Source organism: Notothenia coriiceps, unplaced genomic scaffold (genome assembly GCF_000735185.1).
Source record: "Notothenia coriiceps isolate Sejong01 unplaced genomic scaffold, NC01 NC01_scaffold00024668, whole genome shotgun sequence".
Taxonomy (NCBI): Eukaryota; Metazoa; Chordata; class Actinopteri; order Perciformes; family Nototheniidae; genus Notothenia; species Notothenia coriiceps.
Genome location: NW_011357369.1, coordinates 12,295 through 30,937, shown reverse-complemented (window position 1 = coordinate 30,937; position 18,643 = coordinate 12,295). Strand labels below are relative to the sequence as shown.

Below are 18,643 nucleotides of genomic sequence, written 5' to 3'. Positions count from 1 at the left end.
CCCCCACGATCACCCTAGCGGCGGCCTCGACAATCTAATTTGTAATTGTACGAATAACACTACAAGAATCACGTGACGGAACGCCGGACATCGTGGTAGGAACTACCTCGTATACACACCCGACCCCCTGGACATAAAATGTTCCTTTCTCCCTCACTCGTCTCCACTACACCTCCATCAACAAGCTAAGAACAAGTCAAAAGACACCTGATAGAACGGAGTGGGAGAGTCTAAACCTCAACGCGCGACGATATTTCTCTGCACAATGGTCCCTTTTGGTTTTGTTACCACACCGACATAATTTTCACGGCTACACCTATGTCAGCACACGATTTAGACTAAAAACATCTTTAGACCCCTCTTTACGCCCTCTTTATACTGGGGCCGCTCCTTTGGCCTGCCTCTCGCCGTTATTTTAGCCCTCAGAGGGCGACTTTTAGCCCGTCCCAACTGTTCTTACCATTATACACAGGAAAAGCCAGGAAGGAACTTCGAAAGATGTACGATTAGGTGACCCCACCGTCACTCTTTAGGTGTGATTTAGGTGAAATCGAGTGCGACGTTGAAAAGAGGACTTTATTATTGTAGGCCTCTACTGTGTGTGTGTAGGTGTGGCGTCTCTGAAGTTCGGAAGTAACACACTAAGTGAAACTAATAAGAGGAGGAAATAGTATTGACGGAGCGAGCTGCGAAGGTGTCGGTTGTCCTTGTTGTTTGTAGTATATTTATATTACTGTGTGAATTGTTTTCTCACGTTCGACAAACTATTCCGACACGGATCTTCCTCCTCTCGGGTTCTTCTTTTATGTGATAATACTCTACTTTTTGATATAATACTTGTGACTTCTGCTTTGGTCTTCCTCTCTTGACAAAGTACCGGTTGTTCTATGCAACCATTTTTCTTTACGTTTATATTTATATGAAATGCCTTGAAATTACCAAGCTTATTAATTTACTATGATACCATACAGGTTTCTTCAGTATCATACCAGCTTTTTGTAGACTAACTATAGAACTATCTAGACTTTATAGGTTAACATACGGGTAAATTTTACATAATACGACCGACGAACGTCTGTCTCTATTAGCACTTATGGCAAAAGGGCGTTAGGGTATTAGTTTTTGTTTATTGTTTTATACCATATAATGTGATATGATAATATGTGTTGTTGTCCGTGAAATTGTATACGGTGTGTAGCAAGATATAGAGGGGAACTATCAGAGACAACAGGCATGCAAGCAAAACATGAGAGACAAGTACACAAGGCTAAGTACACACGGCCGAATTTTGCATTTTGAAATGCTCCCGATTTCTGAGGTCTAAAGGTTGGCAAGTATGCATATTACACATCTAAAAAAATATATAAAAAGCAAATTGAAGGAAGGTAATTAAAGTATAACGATGTTAAAATTAGTGCTTTCTATTAAGTAGAATCTCTCCATCAAATAAAATGTTACCATAGCCCAATGCTGGAAAGTAGCCTACCTGATAACAATTACTCAAATGATACTATGATATTTTTTTGACATACTATAATTTTATTTTTTCTAATATTTATTAACATACTATACTAGAATGTTTTTCTAATTAAAAAAAATAATATTATACATGGCTTTTTCAGGCATTCTGTACTATGACTTTTTTCAACGTACTATAATGCGACTTTTTTATCGACATAATATACTATGACTTTTTTACCACGTACTATAACGAAAAGAAAATACTTGAAGTATTTGAATGGACTTTTACTTGATTTACTTTATGTATTCATTGGATTTAAAAGTCATTTTTTAACGCTTTGAGCAGCATAAAGAAAATGCCATTCATTTAAACTAATAACGAGTTAAAACTGGTTAAAGATGGATAAATACGTTTTTCCTACCTTTCAAGGAACCATTCATTTTAAAAACATTACAGCACATTTGGCTGAGGCTTTTATCCAAAGCGACTTACAATAAGTGCAAAAACCATAAAGATTATACCTCCGAACAACAAGGAAAGTGCAGATACTGTATATTCACTTCATTAAAAACCTTATAGCCAAATTGAAGAACCACACACATAACCCAGTTTTCATATAAATCTGTAAAAATGAGAAGTTTAATGGAAAACATGAAAATGACGGAGTGATTGCATCGTTTATAAAAGCAATAACACAAAAATACATGTAATCTGTTTATGAAAAGAAACTGCACCGTAGCTACCATGTACGTGAAAACAGGTTTTCCTTTTGGATATCAAATTATTTTTCAGTGCTTGATCTGATCTGACGTTAGAAAAGGAGGTGATTGTAAACCCTGCTTCTTCAAAACACAAAGACAACAACAAACAAATAAAAACTGACAAATAATAATAATAATAATAATAATAATCACAGCCTTTAAGAATGACGTTTCAAACCACAATCTCGACATAAATTGCACTTCAAAATACTGGTCGGGTGGATAAATATTTGTAGTACCTTCTTAAATCCATTTTGGTAATACAGTACATTTACACAGCAATAATATATCAGAGCTGTTATAAGGGGTTAATAAGAAAAAACAGATTAAAACTTCTATTTTCATTCCAGCTGCTTTTGCATATAGTACAGAGTTTGCATAATAGCCTTTAAATAAATTAACACCGATGACATCAAACCAGAGGGTAAAAAAAGATTTACAAAACGTACTGCATATCTAACGTAGTGTCTATATATATTATTCATATAATTACATAACAGCGTCATTCAGAAGCGGTGCTGAAGTGCTTTTTTGTCGTGTTTTTTTACACCAGACTCTGGTTTTTAGTCTTTTTGCACTGTCCCTTTAAGACTCCGCCTCCTATAAGAGTTGTGTCTCGGAGGAAGGAGTCTCTTTTTGGCCTTTGGGGGTCTCGGGGTAAACGGGTCTTTCTGCCACATGTTTGTCCACATCCGGATCTTCGTCTTTGACCCGGGTGTCGCTTCTGGCCGACGTCTCTTTAAGAGTTTCCCGAGGCTGAAGGTGAGAAAACGGCATTATTAGTGGCAGTAATATAAAGAAAAGCAATTCAAATGTACCTTGGTTGCTGATTGGCTAATGGTTACACAAGCCAACAAATCGTTATGACATCATAAAGTGGACAGAATCTGATCAGCTCATTTTCAGACAGGTTTTTATAGAAATGGATCAGGACAAAAAGAGAGAATATTTTCTCTTTCCACAGAGGGGACACATGTTAATGTAGAAAAGACATTAATCAGTGGATTTTGCATAATAGGTGACCTTTAACTAAGCAAGTCTGATTGTATAGAGGTCTATGAGAAACTTCTAACTTGATGTATTACCTCAGTAAACATTTTCCTGATGAGTTTAAGCCCTCAATCGGTCGTTTCAAGTCTTCTTCAACACAGCACGTCTTTCCGTATCGATACCCGGATGTCTTGCCTCTTCCCCGGGACTCGACGGTTGTTGAACACCTCCTCTGGTGTTTCTCTGTATTCCCACCAACACCTCTGGGTCTCGCTGCGTTCCTTCCAGAGTTTCGTGGCGCTGCAGCGGAGGAAACCCCCCCAGCCTCCAAGACGCCCCGGCTGAGGGTCTGCTCTCCAGGCTGTAGAGGGGCATGGTGGAGCGGGGCGTGATCATGTGGATCCCACCGATGGGGATCAGGGGGGTGGGGGTCCGGCCGGGCTGCTGGGAGTGCAGGGGGAGGTGACTCAGGAGGTTATGGTTCCCTCGGGGTCGAGGGGGATGTGGGGGGGTGAGGGTCAGACCAACCTCATCCACATACTGCAACAAAACAAGAGGAAAATTAATCACCTATTATGCAAAATCCACTTGTTCATGTCTCTTCTACATCAACATGCGTCCCCTCTTCTCCATGTCTCTTCTACATCAACATGTGTCCCTTCTTCTTCATGTCTCTTCTACATCAACATGTGTCCTCTCTTCTTCATGTCTCTTCTAAATCAACATGTGTCCCCTCTTCTCCATGTCTCTTCTACATCAACATGCGTCCCCTCTTCTTCATGCCTCTTCTACATCAACATGCGTCCCCTCTTCTTCATGTCTCTTCTACATCAACATGTGTCCCCTCTTCTCCATGTCTCTTCTACATCAACATGCATCCCCTCTTCTTCATGCCTCTTCTACATCAACATGTGTCCCCTCTTCTCCATGTCTCTTCTACATCAACATGCGTCCCCTCTTCTTCATGCCTCTTCTACATCAACATGTGTCCCCTCTTCTTCATGTCTCTTCTACATCAACATGTGTCCCCTCTTCTTCATGTCTCTTCTACATCAACATGTGTCCCCTCTTCTTCATGCCTCTTCTACATCAACATGTTTCCCCTCTCTGGAAAGAGACTCTGAAAGTTTCAGAAAAAAAGATTCTCTCTCTTTTTGTCCTGATCCATTTCTATAAAAACTTGTCTGAAAATGAGCTGATCAGATTTTGGCCACTTTATGATGTCATAAAGATGTTTTGGATTGTGTCACCATTAGCCAATCAGCAACCAAGGTAACCCCCCCATCTTATCACCAAAACACGGTGACATCAGAATATTTAAAGGAAGTTGAGTTGCAGAGGCAGAAAACCCACCTGGGCTTTTCTGTTTTTTAGAAATAATTTTGAGAAATTAGGATATTGATTTATCTACCGTGATTTTAAAGTAACTGACTGTGAGTATCAGCATTGAACTAAACCTATTTCTTTATTATTTAAACTAACAACTTCAACCTTTTAGTTGTTCATTTAAGCCTAAAATTCCAACCATTCATCTCCTACGTTTGACAGAAAGTGAACAACCTGTTCGTCATCATTTAAATATAACTCAAAGGTTTTATTTTTCATATGCACAATAAGCACACTTTCGTTTTGGGAATTAAAATCTCAGGATCCTCCAACAATGCAACATACAATATACTGAAGACATTTTAAAAGTCATGAAACAGTGCATCAGACATACTGTAATGGTGAAAGTAAGTTGCAGGAAGTAGAAAATGATATCCATACAAAATATATAGATGAATAAATGTACAGTAGAATAAATACTGTATACTTTGATAATATATAAATATGTGGAATAAACAGATTATGCAAGGTATAAGCATTAAATGACAAACAACAGATGGAAAATGACGAAAATGCAACCACATCTTCTGCAGCATTTTCATCAGATTTCAACATAAAATCTGCATTTAATTCTTATTTTTCGTGCATTCTGAATCTGTTTTAGTCGTGTGTATAATTAACACTTGGTCAGAGCGTGGCTTTTGTTCAAACCGCTGTCTTTTCACTCACCTGCGACTGTGTTAGTTTAGCCAACAGTTTTTAAACACAGCAGCTCTGGGCTCACAAAGATAATCTTGTGTGGCTCAGTGAGTCAACACCTAGAACAAATATAGATAGGCTGGTACATACGAGGGTTATTTTAAAAGCTGCACATTTATTGCAAAAGGAAGGAAAAAGGCAAATCTCTTCTTTTTTTATTATCGCTCAAACCCAGCCTGCATCTCCTTTAAATAAAGCGCAGAGCTCCCAAATAGACGCAACATGTTTTCCCTGGGCAGCCGCTGATAAAACGAGAAGCAGGCCATCGTTAAAAACCAAAGATGGGAACCACATGTCAAACAACCAGGGAGAATATCTCACTTCTCCCTAATATAATAATAAAAAAGTACTCTAAAAGTGTGGTTATGTTTCGGTGTAACCTCACCACTTCCTCTCACACTGATATAGGTCTCAGAGGAGGAGAGGCTTTTTCTCTGCAGGGTGTTTTTCACATCTGCAAACATTTCTACACCTGTTAACTGGGTTTGTGTGGTAAGGGGAGACATTTGTGTACACCTAAATATATGATGGGTACATATATGTGCATACAGTATATGTTTAAATATGAACCAGATTTCTTAATAACCTTTCAAATATACATTTTAATGCACATGTTTTTATGGACTGTTTGCTGTTGAAAGACTGATGTTTTTATATAAATGGATCAGGACAAAAAGTGAGAGAATCTTTTGTTCCTGAAACTTTCAGAATCTCTTTACGCAGAGGGGACACATGTTGATGTATAAAAGACAAGAAAAAGTGGATTTTGCATAATAGGTGACCTTTAAGTGACTCACCTGTCTCGCTGTAGTCGGTCTGTCTCTCGGGGGGAGACGGGTGTGACACTGCACTGTTAGAGGAGTTAGGGTGGAGATGGAGACATGACAACTGGATGTGGAGGGGGAGGAGGGGGGAGGAGAAAGGCTCTGAGGGGGAGACGTCTCTTTAGTTCGTGCAGATTCTCCGGAGGACGTTGATGCGTCTAATCGTCTGCGGGCGAAGGCGGCCCTCATGGCGGAGGCCGAGCTCCTCCGAGGGGATTCTTTCTGATCGAGTTTCATCTCCTGACCTCCTGGGTGAGGTTTATCTCCCTCAGGGGAGGCAGGGTGAGGGATTTCAGGTGCTTTGGAGCTGGTGTCTTCATCACGACGGCCATCCTTGTTATCTTCATTATTTTGACTTGTATCTGGGGGAAGAGGACGTTCTTCACAGCCTCCTGGGCCAGAACAAAAAAAGTCATATCTAACACATTTTGTTTTAATTCCTCTCAATTTTTCTTGCACTTACCATCTCTTATTCTTTAGGGAAAAAACAGAGACGTTGACTTTAATTAAATGTATTATATCAACAGATTTCACATAAATGTGTTAGGTTAGTTGAAAGCAATAATATTAAGTTTAAATAAAAAAGGATTGGGGTCAATTTATTATTATTGCTTTCAACTAAGCTAATACATTTATGTGAAATCTGTTGATATAAAACATTGAATTAAAGTCAACGGTTCAGGTTTTTCAGAGTGAAGCTGATTTTGGATAACTGCTCTGATTCCTATGGTACTTTTACACTAAACAGGGGATCAGAAAGAGGGTAATAGTAGGTCAATTCATTTGAAAACATGTCCATATAAATACAAACAAACCTGAACACAATTGGTTAGGGGTTAGGGTTAGGGGTTAGGGTTGAGCGAATATTTGTGGCTGTCAAGCAGGGAAATTAAAACCTCAAAGTAATGGCTGAATGTTTTAGATAGTTAGCTAAGTAACAGAGAGATGGTTAAAATGTTGAAATACATCATTTCTGGAGACTCAAGATAAATATATGTTTTGCTTCTACAGTAGAAAACCAGATGAATTTCAATAAGGGGAATTAACAAAAAAGGTGCCTCGTTTACAGTGAAAACAGCATTAGAAGTATGAAAAACAACCTCGTAAAAATGATACCTTTATTTATGGCGTCCGGGTAACAAACGGTTTCTTCTCCATGTGCTTCAGATCTCAGGTGTTCGACGCTGCTTCCTGCAACAACAACAACAACAACAACAACAAACAAGCTTAAAATGTCATTTAATTTAATTTGTATTTGTTCCGTTCACGGTATGCACAACTTAATGTATAACAATTGTTAACAAAATATGTCTCTTTAAACACACCATGGAGCGAAAAGGAGCAGGGAGAAGAAAATAATCTTATATGACCCGCCCCTTTCTAAAAGAAACTAAATAAACAGAAATAGATGGTCAGTCCTACATGTTTACTTATTCACAGCCAACCATAACAGTATCGTAGAATAATAAGAGAAACACAAAAACTTACTACAAAAAATACTTATTTCCCACTTGACAGTTAACGGAAAGAAACAAAACACCAAAACATGTGCAAGGCAAAGTGTGACACCCTCATCTCAGTCCAACTGGAGAAGAATGGATAATGGATGCACAGGAAATGGAAATCACAAACTAATAAATAATAACTCTTACCTTTGTCTTTGAGACAGGTGTTCGATGGGGATTGTGTGACGCCGTGGCTGCATGTTGGCAGGTTGGATCCACTGTCCTCACTTTGGCACTTCTTCCCTCCACCATCACCATCACCATGCACGAGTGGATGCTTCTCATTTGACCTGCAGGTGTAAAGAGAGGTTTCCCTGTCAGATGTGTATTGATGCTGCTCAATCAATAGGAGTAACAGGAGCTGACAGGCACCTGTAAGCAGCGTTTCACCGCCTCTGTTTATCCAGCGTGAGTACGTTATCTACACACTGAGCTGCCACACATGTCCACTGAAGGGGCTCCCACTTCACTGCAACAGAGGGGCTTTCATACGCCAAAACCAGCACAACCCCCCCCACCCATCACAGCTCACACCATTCCAAACAGCCTGGCCCAAGGTTTCAGGGCCTTTTAGCTGCAAGGAAGCCAACACAAACAGTCGGGAGAGGGAGGGAAACCCTGGCCGAGACCAGCCGCTGCTGCAAATAAGCGTGAAAAAACACCCCAAATAAAAACACATTCCAACGACAAACAATCCTTCTGATTATCATCGGCTGTTTTTGCTTCTATTTTCGGCGCAGGGTGGCTTTTACGGTCTTAATGAAAGAGAAACATTTCATTAAGGGGCGCTTATAGTTCCACTTCATGTCCAGGCTTGGGCAGTAATGGATTACATGTAACGGGATAATCAGGACACAAGAAAGAAGGTATCCATTAAAGTTACATTAAAAAAATCAGATTACTTTTACATTTCTATGTGACATTATTCCAAATGAAGACGACGATTCCATTCCGGAATTCAAATTAGAATGTAGAAATGACGCGAGAATTCCGAAACAATTTTTTTTCGAACTGAAGTAAATGGGTTTTTTCTTTTGTATTAATAGGGCCCAATAAGGTGACACTTGTACTCATGCTTAAGTAAAACATTGATATTTGTTTTCTCTAGTATTTATTTGCATTGAATTTGATATTGAGGTAATCCAAAAGTAACAAAGAGTAGTCAGTCAGGTTACTTTACTTTTATATTGTGATACTCAGATTAGGTTACTGATTACATATTTCTACAGATAACTAGTCATTGTAATGGAATACACTTTTAAAGTAACCCTCCCAACATCAGCAGCCTTTCATGCAGCACCTTTTCCCACCTGAGATTTGAGTCTAGTTCCTGCTTTTCCCCTTTCCCCAACAACTACTCCTCTGCCTCTGTTGCTCTCTCCTCCTCAGACAGACTGAGGAGGAGAGAGCGAGGATGACTCACTCCTTGAGGAAGGCAGCGAGGAGCGTCAACATGAGTCCCAACAGGGATGTGTTCACAGACTCCCAAAGCCAGAAGAGAGTCACAGATGGCAGCGCTCTGCGTCGCAGCGTGTTCATCTCAGCCTGTCTGCTTTAACCTTGCTGAACATGTATGTGAGAAAAACTGAAAAAAAGAACAGAACAGTGTGCAGATAAACACCCTTTATGTTTACGTGCTAAATTGTATTATTATTATATTCATAGTCAGAGGTGGGAAGTAGTGGAGTACAAATACTGCGTTACTGTACTTAAGTACATTTTTCTAGTATCAGTACTTTCCTCCACTAGACCTTTTACTTTTACTTCTTACATTTTGAACACAAATACCTGTACTTTCTACTTCTTACATGTTGAACTCAAATACCTGTACTTTCTACTTCTTACATGTTGAACCCAAATACCTGTACTTTCTACTTCTTACATGTTGAACACAAATACCTGTACTTTCTACTTCTTACATGTTGAACATAAATACCTGTACTTTCTACTTCTTACATGTTGAACACAAATACCTGTACTTTCTACTTCTTACATGTTGAACCCAAATACCTGTACTTTCTACTTCTTACATGTTGAACCCAAATACCTGTACTTTCTACTTCTCACATTTTCCAAACAGGCTGGCTCCTTTAGTTTGAATGTGTGTTTGGTGGCGTGATCATTATTATTTAGAGTCATTGCGTGCCTATTGATTTGAACACGATCCGTGTATCCATCATTTCCTGGTCTTCTCTAAAGAAGAGGGACCAATGAAAACGTTGTCATGTTGCCGTTGTTCAGCATGGAAACATTCATTAGCTAACAATGACATTATTGTTCTATTAATATAAAGGGAGGTCAGGTACTCTTTAAAACAGCTGCTAGTTATGGGTACTTTTTACTCGAAGCCCATACTTCTTTACTTTTACTTAAGTAAAAAAGTTTAGTCAGTTCTTCTACTTTTACCAGAGAGTTTTTAAACAGGAGTATCTGTGCTTCTACTTGAGTAAAGGATGTGTTTACTTATGCCATCTCTGTTCATAGTATTATTTTAACTTTAACTAATACATATAATACACAGGAAATTGTCCTAAACTATGATCCTGGGACAAAATACTCCATTGTTTTTCTATTTTAGGGCACTTAAAACATGTTGTTAATCAGTTTTTAACACAGCAATGGTCCAAGTTGTATCTGTCAATACAGTATTAAGCAGATGTATAGTTGCTATGATTATTTGTTTTAAAAAAAAATACAATTTTAATATGTTGTTTTAAGCAAACTTATGAGGAACAAAGAGTCCAATATTTTCTATTTGAGGACATACATCAATATTTCGTTTTGAGTTTTTGCATATCATTGGTAGATTTGTATTGTTATCGAGCCATAAGTATGGTTGCTCTGGCTAATCGTATTTAAAGACACCGTTTAATATTTAATATGCTGTATTTGCAAACAGATTTAGGGTAGTGTTTAAGTACACTGGATGTTTGTGAGAGGTTCAAGCTAATCGGAAAAAGTTGTTTCTGTGACTATGATATCAACAAATTAAGACTTCTGGTCATTTATAGAAAGATATATTAAAACCTGACTGTTTTCAATATGCAAAAAAAATTAAAAACTAAAGGGGTGCTTAGTGGCAAAGACCTCCTCCAAGTACAAATTCTCTGTTGTTCGCAAATGTGAGAACCAATGTGGACATGTATTGGGTTCTTCTTTGGCCGATGCCGAACCTTCCAGCAATTTCTCATGAAAATCCGGCCAGTGGTTTTCCCGTAATCCTGCTGACAAACAAACAAAACCGGAAACATCACCTCATTCGGAGGTTATAAAAGTGGGAGCCAGGAGTTTGAGTTTACTGCTTAGAACCACCTACAGTAGCCTACGGAGTCTAATAAACACCGTTTAGCTTGAGAGGCCTTATAGGGCATATGCAGGAGTCCTGAAGTCAAATTTAATACCTTTTAAGACCCTTTCCATACATTTTAAGACCTTCAGGCAGACTGTAGAATACAACCTCTTTGGACAATTTATATACTTATTGAAAACAAACTACACAATGTAACACCTTGGAAAGTGCCCTTTAATACTTTTTAATAGCCTTAATTTTCGCTAAATTGATTTATCAACTTGTAATACTTTTTAAGACCCCGCGGACACCCTGCTTTAGTCAGGGCAAGAAAATCCCCAAATCAAACCTAATTTTACCTTAATTTTAACAGTGAAATGCTGTTTGGGGGCATTCAAGCCTTGATTCAATTCATTCACCCATTTATAATATAAAAAGGAAGTTGAAATGGGAATATAAACACTGTATAAAATGATCAGTATGAATCCTAAAACAATAACCAGGAGCCAATTTGAACTTTTAAAGAAATGTTATCCAAGCATGTTCTCAAAAAACAAGATTTTAAATAGTTTGTCTGTGTTTTTTGCTTAATCCCATTCAATTTGCCCCCCTTGGCTAATGCTATGATTTGTCTATTTAAGATTTATTTATACCATTTACAACAGTATCAACTATTCCTCCTGGTGTCCACTTAAAAGACAAGTCCAGAAATTGAAACATCACTCTCTTGACAATCAACGACCACAACAACTACTTAAAGGTGGGGTAGGTAATTTCGGAGAAACCAGCTCGAGTGCGCTAGAATTTGAAAATACACAACCGGAAAAAATCTGCCTCTTCCTTCAGACTTCCTTACAGAGCCCCTCCTCCAACACACACGAACGCGCACATGACCAATGAGGGCACAAGATAAATTTGTGCACATATGGAAGGCTGACAGGCAGGTAGGCCATCCAGTTACTTTAGCCGGGCCGGCTCAGATGATTGGTCGTGCTTTTTACAGCGCTACAGCTTCCACAGATGACATTTTTGTATGGATTTTTTGTCAAAGCACTTAATTCTACTTAATACTTCAGATGTTCATTGCTATCGGGATGTTAAGAGCATTCCATGGAATATAACAAAAAGTGTATCTCGAGCCGGTTTCTCAAACGTACCTACCCCACCTTTAATAATCTTCCATTTCTCTATTAGGTAGTAGGGAATTTAAAGTACAGCCCCTCCATGTGAGTGGCTGGGATGTTTGGTGTAAATGATTCTCTGCAGGCGAAGAGGAAACAATGTCGTTTTTTCTGGCTTCAGCCCCTGAACAGACGGCTCTATTGGTGCAGACAGCCAACCCTCGCCCTGTCCAACATGGTGGACAGACAACAGTTTCCACAACAAATCACAATATGTGACGCAATCCCACAACACTGTTAGCAACGAGGGATTTCATTCAGTAAATACAGGCCATATGTCACCGGAAAACCTGAAGCTTCTCATGAGCTCACACTCACCCTCTCTCAGATTTCCAGACGTCAGGAGGTTGTTGACTTCTGGAGCATGACTGTACTTCCTCATCCTCCTCATCGTTCTTCTTCTCCTGCTCCTCTTTTTCGTTTGACTGCTGCCTCGTTTCCTCTCGGTCTCTGCAGAACGACTGGCTGTTGTACACCTACACCCGAAAGAGACATGGGCAAATTCACCAACTCTGCTCCAGCATGCCCAGGGAGAAAGAAATTGGGAATTCTCATTGAACGTTTTTTTTCAAAACAAACAAAATAATAGATCTGGATAACTAAGCAAAGTTTATTTAATGCCTTTTGAGGATACCTTTTGGAAAAGGGAAGTGACTGGTCAATTTCTGCCTCCATTGGTTAGATAGTTTGTGTTATGATTCGACTTTTGTGGATCCGAACTCTCCGTTTAAAACAGTAAAGTCACAAAATGACAAATAAACCAACCGATGATGGCAGTTGTAGAACAGCAACTCCTGTGGTTGGCTAGGTCAAATTACAGTTTTTGTCAATGGACTTTGGTAGATTTCGAGACAATGTTTGACAGTGGTAACTAAGTACTGTAGTAAAGTAAAATGTTTAGGTTCTTATAATCTATTATAGTATTATAATTTTCTGCTACTTTGTATTCCACCCAACTACAATTCAGAGGTAACTATAGTACTTTTACTCCACTACATGTATTACTTTACCCTAAGTAACTTCATAGACATGGATACGGATAACAAATATAATTAACACTTACATTAGACTTTAGTTACACCTTTACCAACTGTGATAATCATATTAATACGTAAATACTATATTTATAATCAAAACATATATACATTATTCTGAAATGGGCCAATCTGCAGAATGAGTACTTTTACTTTTGGTACTTTAAGTATATTTTGTTTTAAGTAATACTTGTTTTTCTTTGCTTGAGAAACATTTATAAGGCAGAGTAACAGAGTGTTCTTACACTATGGTATATCTACTCTTACTTAAGTTCAAGTACTTCTTCCACCTCTGGTGATTAGTGATGAAATTACCTCAGTTGAGCATGGTCTTCTGTTGTCCTCTTGTTCCATTGACTCTGTTGTCCTGACTGTCATGGGGGAGAAGGTGTAGATGGAGGGACTGAGCCTCTGCTTGCACTGCAGCAGAGAGAGCGCTGTCTTGCTGGAGAGGCCAGGTGGGTTGGGGTCATAGCCGCTCGTGGACCAGGATGAATACACTGAGGGCTTCTGTTCATCCAGAGGGGAAGGGTTTGGTTTAATGTAGTTCAAATAGCACCAGCTATTACAGGTGCCGGACTGCAGACTGGGGTATGATGTTCCCACATGTGTGATGGGAGTGTAAACACTGGATGTCTGATGTTTTAGTTCCTGATTGCACGTGTCCACTGATGCCTTGTCAACCCTTCCCACCTCCTTCCCCTCTTCTTCTTTCACTCTTTTCTGCTGCTGCTTAGACTCAGACGGAAGCTCCATGCTATTTGAAGGCGAAAGCATGCGTTTGTTCCCCCCTGAGCCCGATCCCCTCAGGCCATCGTCAGGCCACAGTTGAACGTCCGTACTTGCATACCTGTGGTTTCTATATTCAGCTTTAGGGATGCCTATATTGTGTGAATCAAAGGCATCTGGGGGTCTTGGGGGGCTGGGTTGAGAATATGTTGTGTATATGGCACATGCAAGGGTGAGGGTGTCTGTTTGGAGACGAACTGCTACTGCTGGAGACGTGACCGGCCTAACCAACTCTAGACTGGAAGATATAAGAGGGACGGACGGAGTAACTCTAACCTCTGAGTAATCCTCATGTAGAAGGGGGATCTCTAGCTTCAGTCCTGTAGACATGGGGAGGTATCGAGCTCTGGCTGCACCTGATGCTGCATGTGAAGGGTACGGTTGTGGGGCTGGAGGCGTGGGTTGCTCTGTTTGGATGTTCGAGACCTCCTCGTTCACAGGATCTACAGATGTGAGCTCTGTGCCGCCGGTTAACTGAATATTTTGACTTAGTTTCCACTGGGAGAAGATCTCTTTGCATTGTAATCTCACTGGATTACGCAGGACTGGATCCCCTAATGACGGGGAAGCAGGAGGCCTGTACGTAGAAGTTGGACTTGCTTTAGAAGTTGTTGTAGAGCTGAGGCGTTCAGGACTATGGTTCTGTATCGTGCACCGCTCTTCCTCCTCCTCCTCCTCCTCATCTGGATCTCTAATAGCAGTGTGTCTCACAAGGAGGCATTTCCTTCTTTCCCTCCAGCCAACTGCAGAGCGTTCAGGCGACAGGCAACTGTAGTCAAATGACTTACTGCGAGTCTCAGACATGAGGACACTCAGTTGGGGGTCATGAGGCGCCTGCTCTGAAGCTGAACGCCTCATCTCTCGGTGCTGGTGCACCCCGGGCACCATCAACATTTGAGCCGCTCTTGATCTCCTCAGAGGGGTTGATCCTGCTAACTCCATGTCTGGTCTGTTCGACTCTTCAAAGGACGTGGACCGACTGGATGCGTAAGATGCACTACTGTCCTGACTCGGGCTGCGAGGCAGGGATATGGAGTCGAAACTGGATTCCCCCGAGGATTGGGCGATCTCAGCCAGACGTAAGCGCTTCTTCTTTGGAGGGAGCTTTTCGATGGGGAGCTGGGCCAGAGAGGGGCTTCTCTGCGGCCACTGAAACTCCTCAGGTTTCTCTGAATGTTTTGCTATGGATGAGGTCTCTGTTGAGGACGCTGTGCTCATGTTTGAGTCCTCTGTGACCAGTATTTCTGGGACCAGCACACTGTGTTGGCGGACCAGCTTTCGAGTTGCTTGTTTGGTCGACGGTTCTTTCTGAGGCACCAGTTGATATTCTTCATGAGGGTCTTGATTCTCATTGCACAAAGACTCCTGTTTTTCAAATGAACTTGTATGTTGGATTACTGAACAGGTTTGTAGTGTAGGTCTTCTTGGACTCTCGTAAGCTAAACTGCTTTCATCTTTACACTTCCCCGACAAGAGCGCTGGAGAGGGTAATGACGGCGAAGAGGGATCATCAAATTCAAAACTCTCTTCTTTCCTTCTCTTTCGCATTGCTGAAGCTCCTGCTCTGACTGCATGGTTAATTAGCTGGGAGCATCCCATTTGACTAATGACCACCTCGTTTCTGGGATGATGTGCAAGGCATAGGCTTTGTTTGTGTTTCTTATAACCTTCCCAGTCTTTGCAGCCGGTGCCGCAGGCCTCACACTCATACGGCTGCGGTTGGCTTAGCGTGTGGTCAGGCACAGTGGTGACGCTGTCAGGGAAAAGGGAATGAGAAACCTCATGTTCCTCTTGTGTTATTTCGGCTCCAATAGGGATTTCAATAGCTGGCTGCCTTCTTAGCATCCCATAACGACGGGACACCGGCTGTCGTTCATCAAAAGACTGACTTAGGCGGAATTTACTGAGTCCACCACTGGAGGCGTCAAACGAACTAGCTGCAGATGGCATTGAGTTGCTTCTCAACAAAGGAGCGGAAGATGTTTGACCAGCTGGTTGCTCCACTTTTAGGCTCGGATGATGAAATTTCTCACATGGAACTCCCATGGTTATGGAGCCACCTTTGTAGCCCAGATCTACAGCTTTAGGACTTTGAACAAGTGTTTCTTTCAGAGCTGAACTCTTTTTAGCGTCTGAACTATTCTTCCTGGAGAGTGAGAATCTCCTTGGTTTTACACTGTCAATTTTACTGGTGTCCACCACCGCCTCGTTGATCGTGATAAGTTTGGTGATATGGTCAATTACCTGCTTCTTGGGCACTGTGAACGGGATGCTTTTGTCCTCCTGACCAGAGGGCTGCTGGTTATGGTGCCGAGACATCCTCTGAAGGTGTCCGAGACGTCCATACTTGCCGAGGATGATCTCTGCGTAGCTTTTGGCACTTGTGTTCGGTGGACTGTCTTGTGTCTGCTCAGTGCTTTCAGAGCGAGAGAAATATCCTGACTCTGTACTGCCTTTACTCCCTAAAACTAGAGATGAGGTCTTTTCATCAGATGAGTCTCTTTGACCATGCTTCCCTCTACTTAGACGCAGAGCCAGTCTCTTCTTCACTGCGAAGGAGTCATCGCTTCCTCCTGTGCAATCTTTGGCCCTGTCTGTTTCATGACTCTTGATTGAGGCTACGCTGTCTCGTCTTTCTAAAAGGGTTGATGCTGAGGATAATTGCCTGGTTTCATCTTCTGATTCAGTCGCCTGCTCCTCTAAAGATCTCGGCTCCCCAAGGGTCAGACCTGCCTTCACCCTGTGGGTGTGCGATTTACGGTGTTTGTACAAGTTACTCTTGGTCTTAAAAGAGAAGCCGCATGGGGCGCAGGGATAGGGTCTTTCACCCGTGTGGGAACGAATATGTTTCTGCAGCACACTTGGCTTTGCACACGCACGGCCACAGTACGAACAGACATATTTGCCCGGTCTCTGAGGCTTGCGCTCTCGTTTCTGTTTTGGGGTGCCCTCCTGGCTGTCTGGTTTGGACTCGCTGGGTCCTCCTGCTGAGGAAGGCGAGCCCGGTGATGGACTAGAAGCTGTGGTTGTTTTCGTAGCCTCATGTTTGTGTTCTGGCGCTGCATCTGAGTCGACGCTCTGCCGCTGGTGCCTGAGACGTTTGCGTCCAGGATGCTGTCGTCTGGACTGTTTGGGTTGCGGTAGCGTGTCATGGGGCTTCGGAGAGCCAGTTTGCTGTTGTCGACGAGTCTGGGGGGGAGACTTATTCTGAGGGGGAGGAGACTCTGGTTGACAATGTTCTTGACCTCCGGACTGCTCCCCAGTCGTCAGGCGACTATGCAAGGCCTCCATAAAACGGACGGCTTCAGGTAGACACGTGGGAAGCGTCTGCCTGCGCCAGCTTACAGAATTCAAGCCAAATCATTAACTGGATAATGGGTTTAAAGTGTGAATTCTATCAATTTGCATCCACTTTAGCTGACTTCATCCCTTGTTTGCTTAAACTTTATTGCAGAAAGATGCCATTAGTTGCAGAAAGGCGGCATCAAGAAATGCAGCCTTGATATATCATGCGTGGAGGAAGTCCTGTGCAGTGATGACCTAAAGTTTCCCATCATGAAGCACTCAGCCTGTCTTTTCCGCCACACAGTCTCAGTTGACTCAGCCGAATGAATTATCCTTCTGTCTTCTCAACAGGAAGATCTGTGGAAACAAACAACTCATTATATAAAATAGTGGATGCAATTTTGAGACACAGAAAACCTTCTGACGCTCTGCTTTCCAAATATAGATATTTATATTTCATGTGTTACATAATCCCTTTATGTGTCATAACGTTCAGCTTTCGCTTTCCGGCAACTGCTGAATTCTTTTAAATTAGAATAAGCTTATGTAATATTTGTGTATGAAAATACATCAGCACGTAAGCAAATAAAAATGATTATTCTGCTAACATTCAAAGAGAGAGGCACTATGTCCAATGGCTGTGACAGGAACATTTCAATAACAGCATAACGTGACATTGTCAAGGTTTTCAATGATTTGTACTCAACCGTGTATTACTCATCCAAAAAAAGAAAACAGTGGACCAAAATGCTTTTCTGTCAGACAGCCTTACATATCAAACTCACTTTAATAAAATCAATAAATGCTCCAAAACAGATTTAAAAAAAAAGATAATTGCGTTTATTAGTACTAACAGTGTCTCAACATGCTCTAATTGTTGCTGCCAGTTTGATATGTTGCATTTTCTAGCATCAGATCTACTTTCTTCAAAATAACGATCATTAGACAGTGCTCCAGAACAATGATTTTCCAAGTAATGGAGAGGGATTGCTTTCGGCTGTGAGTGCATTACACAAGGTGACTGAGTTGAGACACTGAAGAGATCTCCCAATGCTTTTTAGTGCCAGCAAACTGAAACGGTAAACAAGGCATCCCACGCACTGACCAGCTGGTTTCCACTCCCACGTGCAGGTGGACGCTGCTGGATTATCTCCAAATGACTGATAACAGGTTGATAACCATCTTTGCTTTTACTTGTGGGGAGAGAATACATTGAAGTATTGGCCGAATATTAAACCAAAAGCAATCTGTACTTTGTAAAAGACCATTCAGATGTCATAAAACTCTTGCAGTGAGACTAAATGTAGGTCCAACAGGAGTTGTAAATGGATTTAGAGCTTTTGGAGGAGAGGCAGGGACTCAGTCATCCCACAGAATTTGTTTGCCTCAGAGTTCAGACTGTGGGATTTTCAGAGCCCCCGCACAAGACTAGCACCTA

The 18,643-nt window shown here is 41.2% G+C and overlaps 1 protein-coding gene across 2 annotated transcripts; it reads right to left on the bottom strand.

Annotated features, from left to right (window-relative positions):
* Positions 1-2,071: 2,071 nt before the first annotated feature.
* hivep3a (HIVEP zinc finger 3a) lies at positions 2,072-17,559 on the bottom strand. Of its 2 annotated transcripts, XM_010782815.1 has the most exons (7): positions 13,447-17,559; positions 12,416-12,573; positions 7,775-7,917; positions 7,239-7,313; positions 6,096-6,514; positions 3,309-3,753; positions 2,072-2,979 (listed from the first exon to the last, which is right to left on the bottom strand). In XM_010782815.1, the coding sequence occupies exons 1-6, from the start codon at positions 17,209-17,211 to the stop codon at positions 3,355-3,357; spliced, it is 4,959 nt and encodes a 1,652-aa protein (XP_010781117.1). In that variant the 5' UTR covers positions 17,212-17,559; the 3' UTR covers positions 2,072-2,979; positions 3,309-3,354. The 2 variants fall into 2 exon arrangements, with proteins under 2 accessions (XP_010781117.1, XP_010781118.1); XM_010782816.1 differs by lacking the exons at positions 2,072-2,979; positions 3,309-3,753; positions 6,096-6,514 and adding an exon at positions 6,744-6,862.
* Between the last annotated feature and the right edge of the window lie 1,084 nt (positions 17,560-18,643).

Coding starts and splice junctions, on each gene's coding strand:
- hivep3a (XM_010782815.1), bottom strand. CDS start 17,211: ATGGAGGCCTTGCATAGTCGCCTGACGACTGGGGAGCAGTCCGGAGGT. Junction 12,574..13,446: donor GAAGACCATGCTCAACTGAG/GTAATTTCATCA, acceptor TTTCGGGTGTAG/GTGTACAACAGCCAGTCGTT. Junction 3,754..6,095: donor GACCGACTACAGCGAGACAG/GTGAGTCACTTA, acceptor GTTTTGTTGCAG/TATGTGGATGAGGTTGGTCT.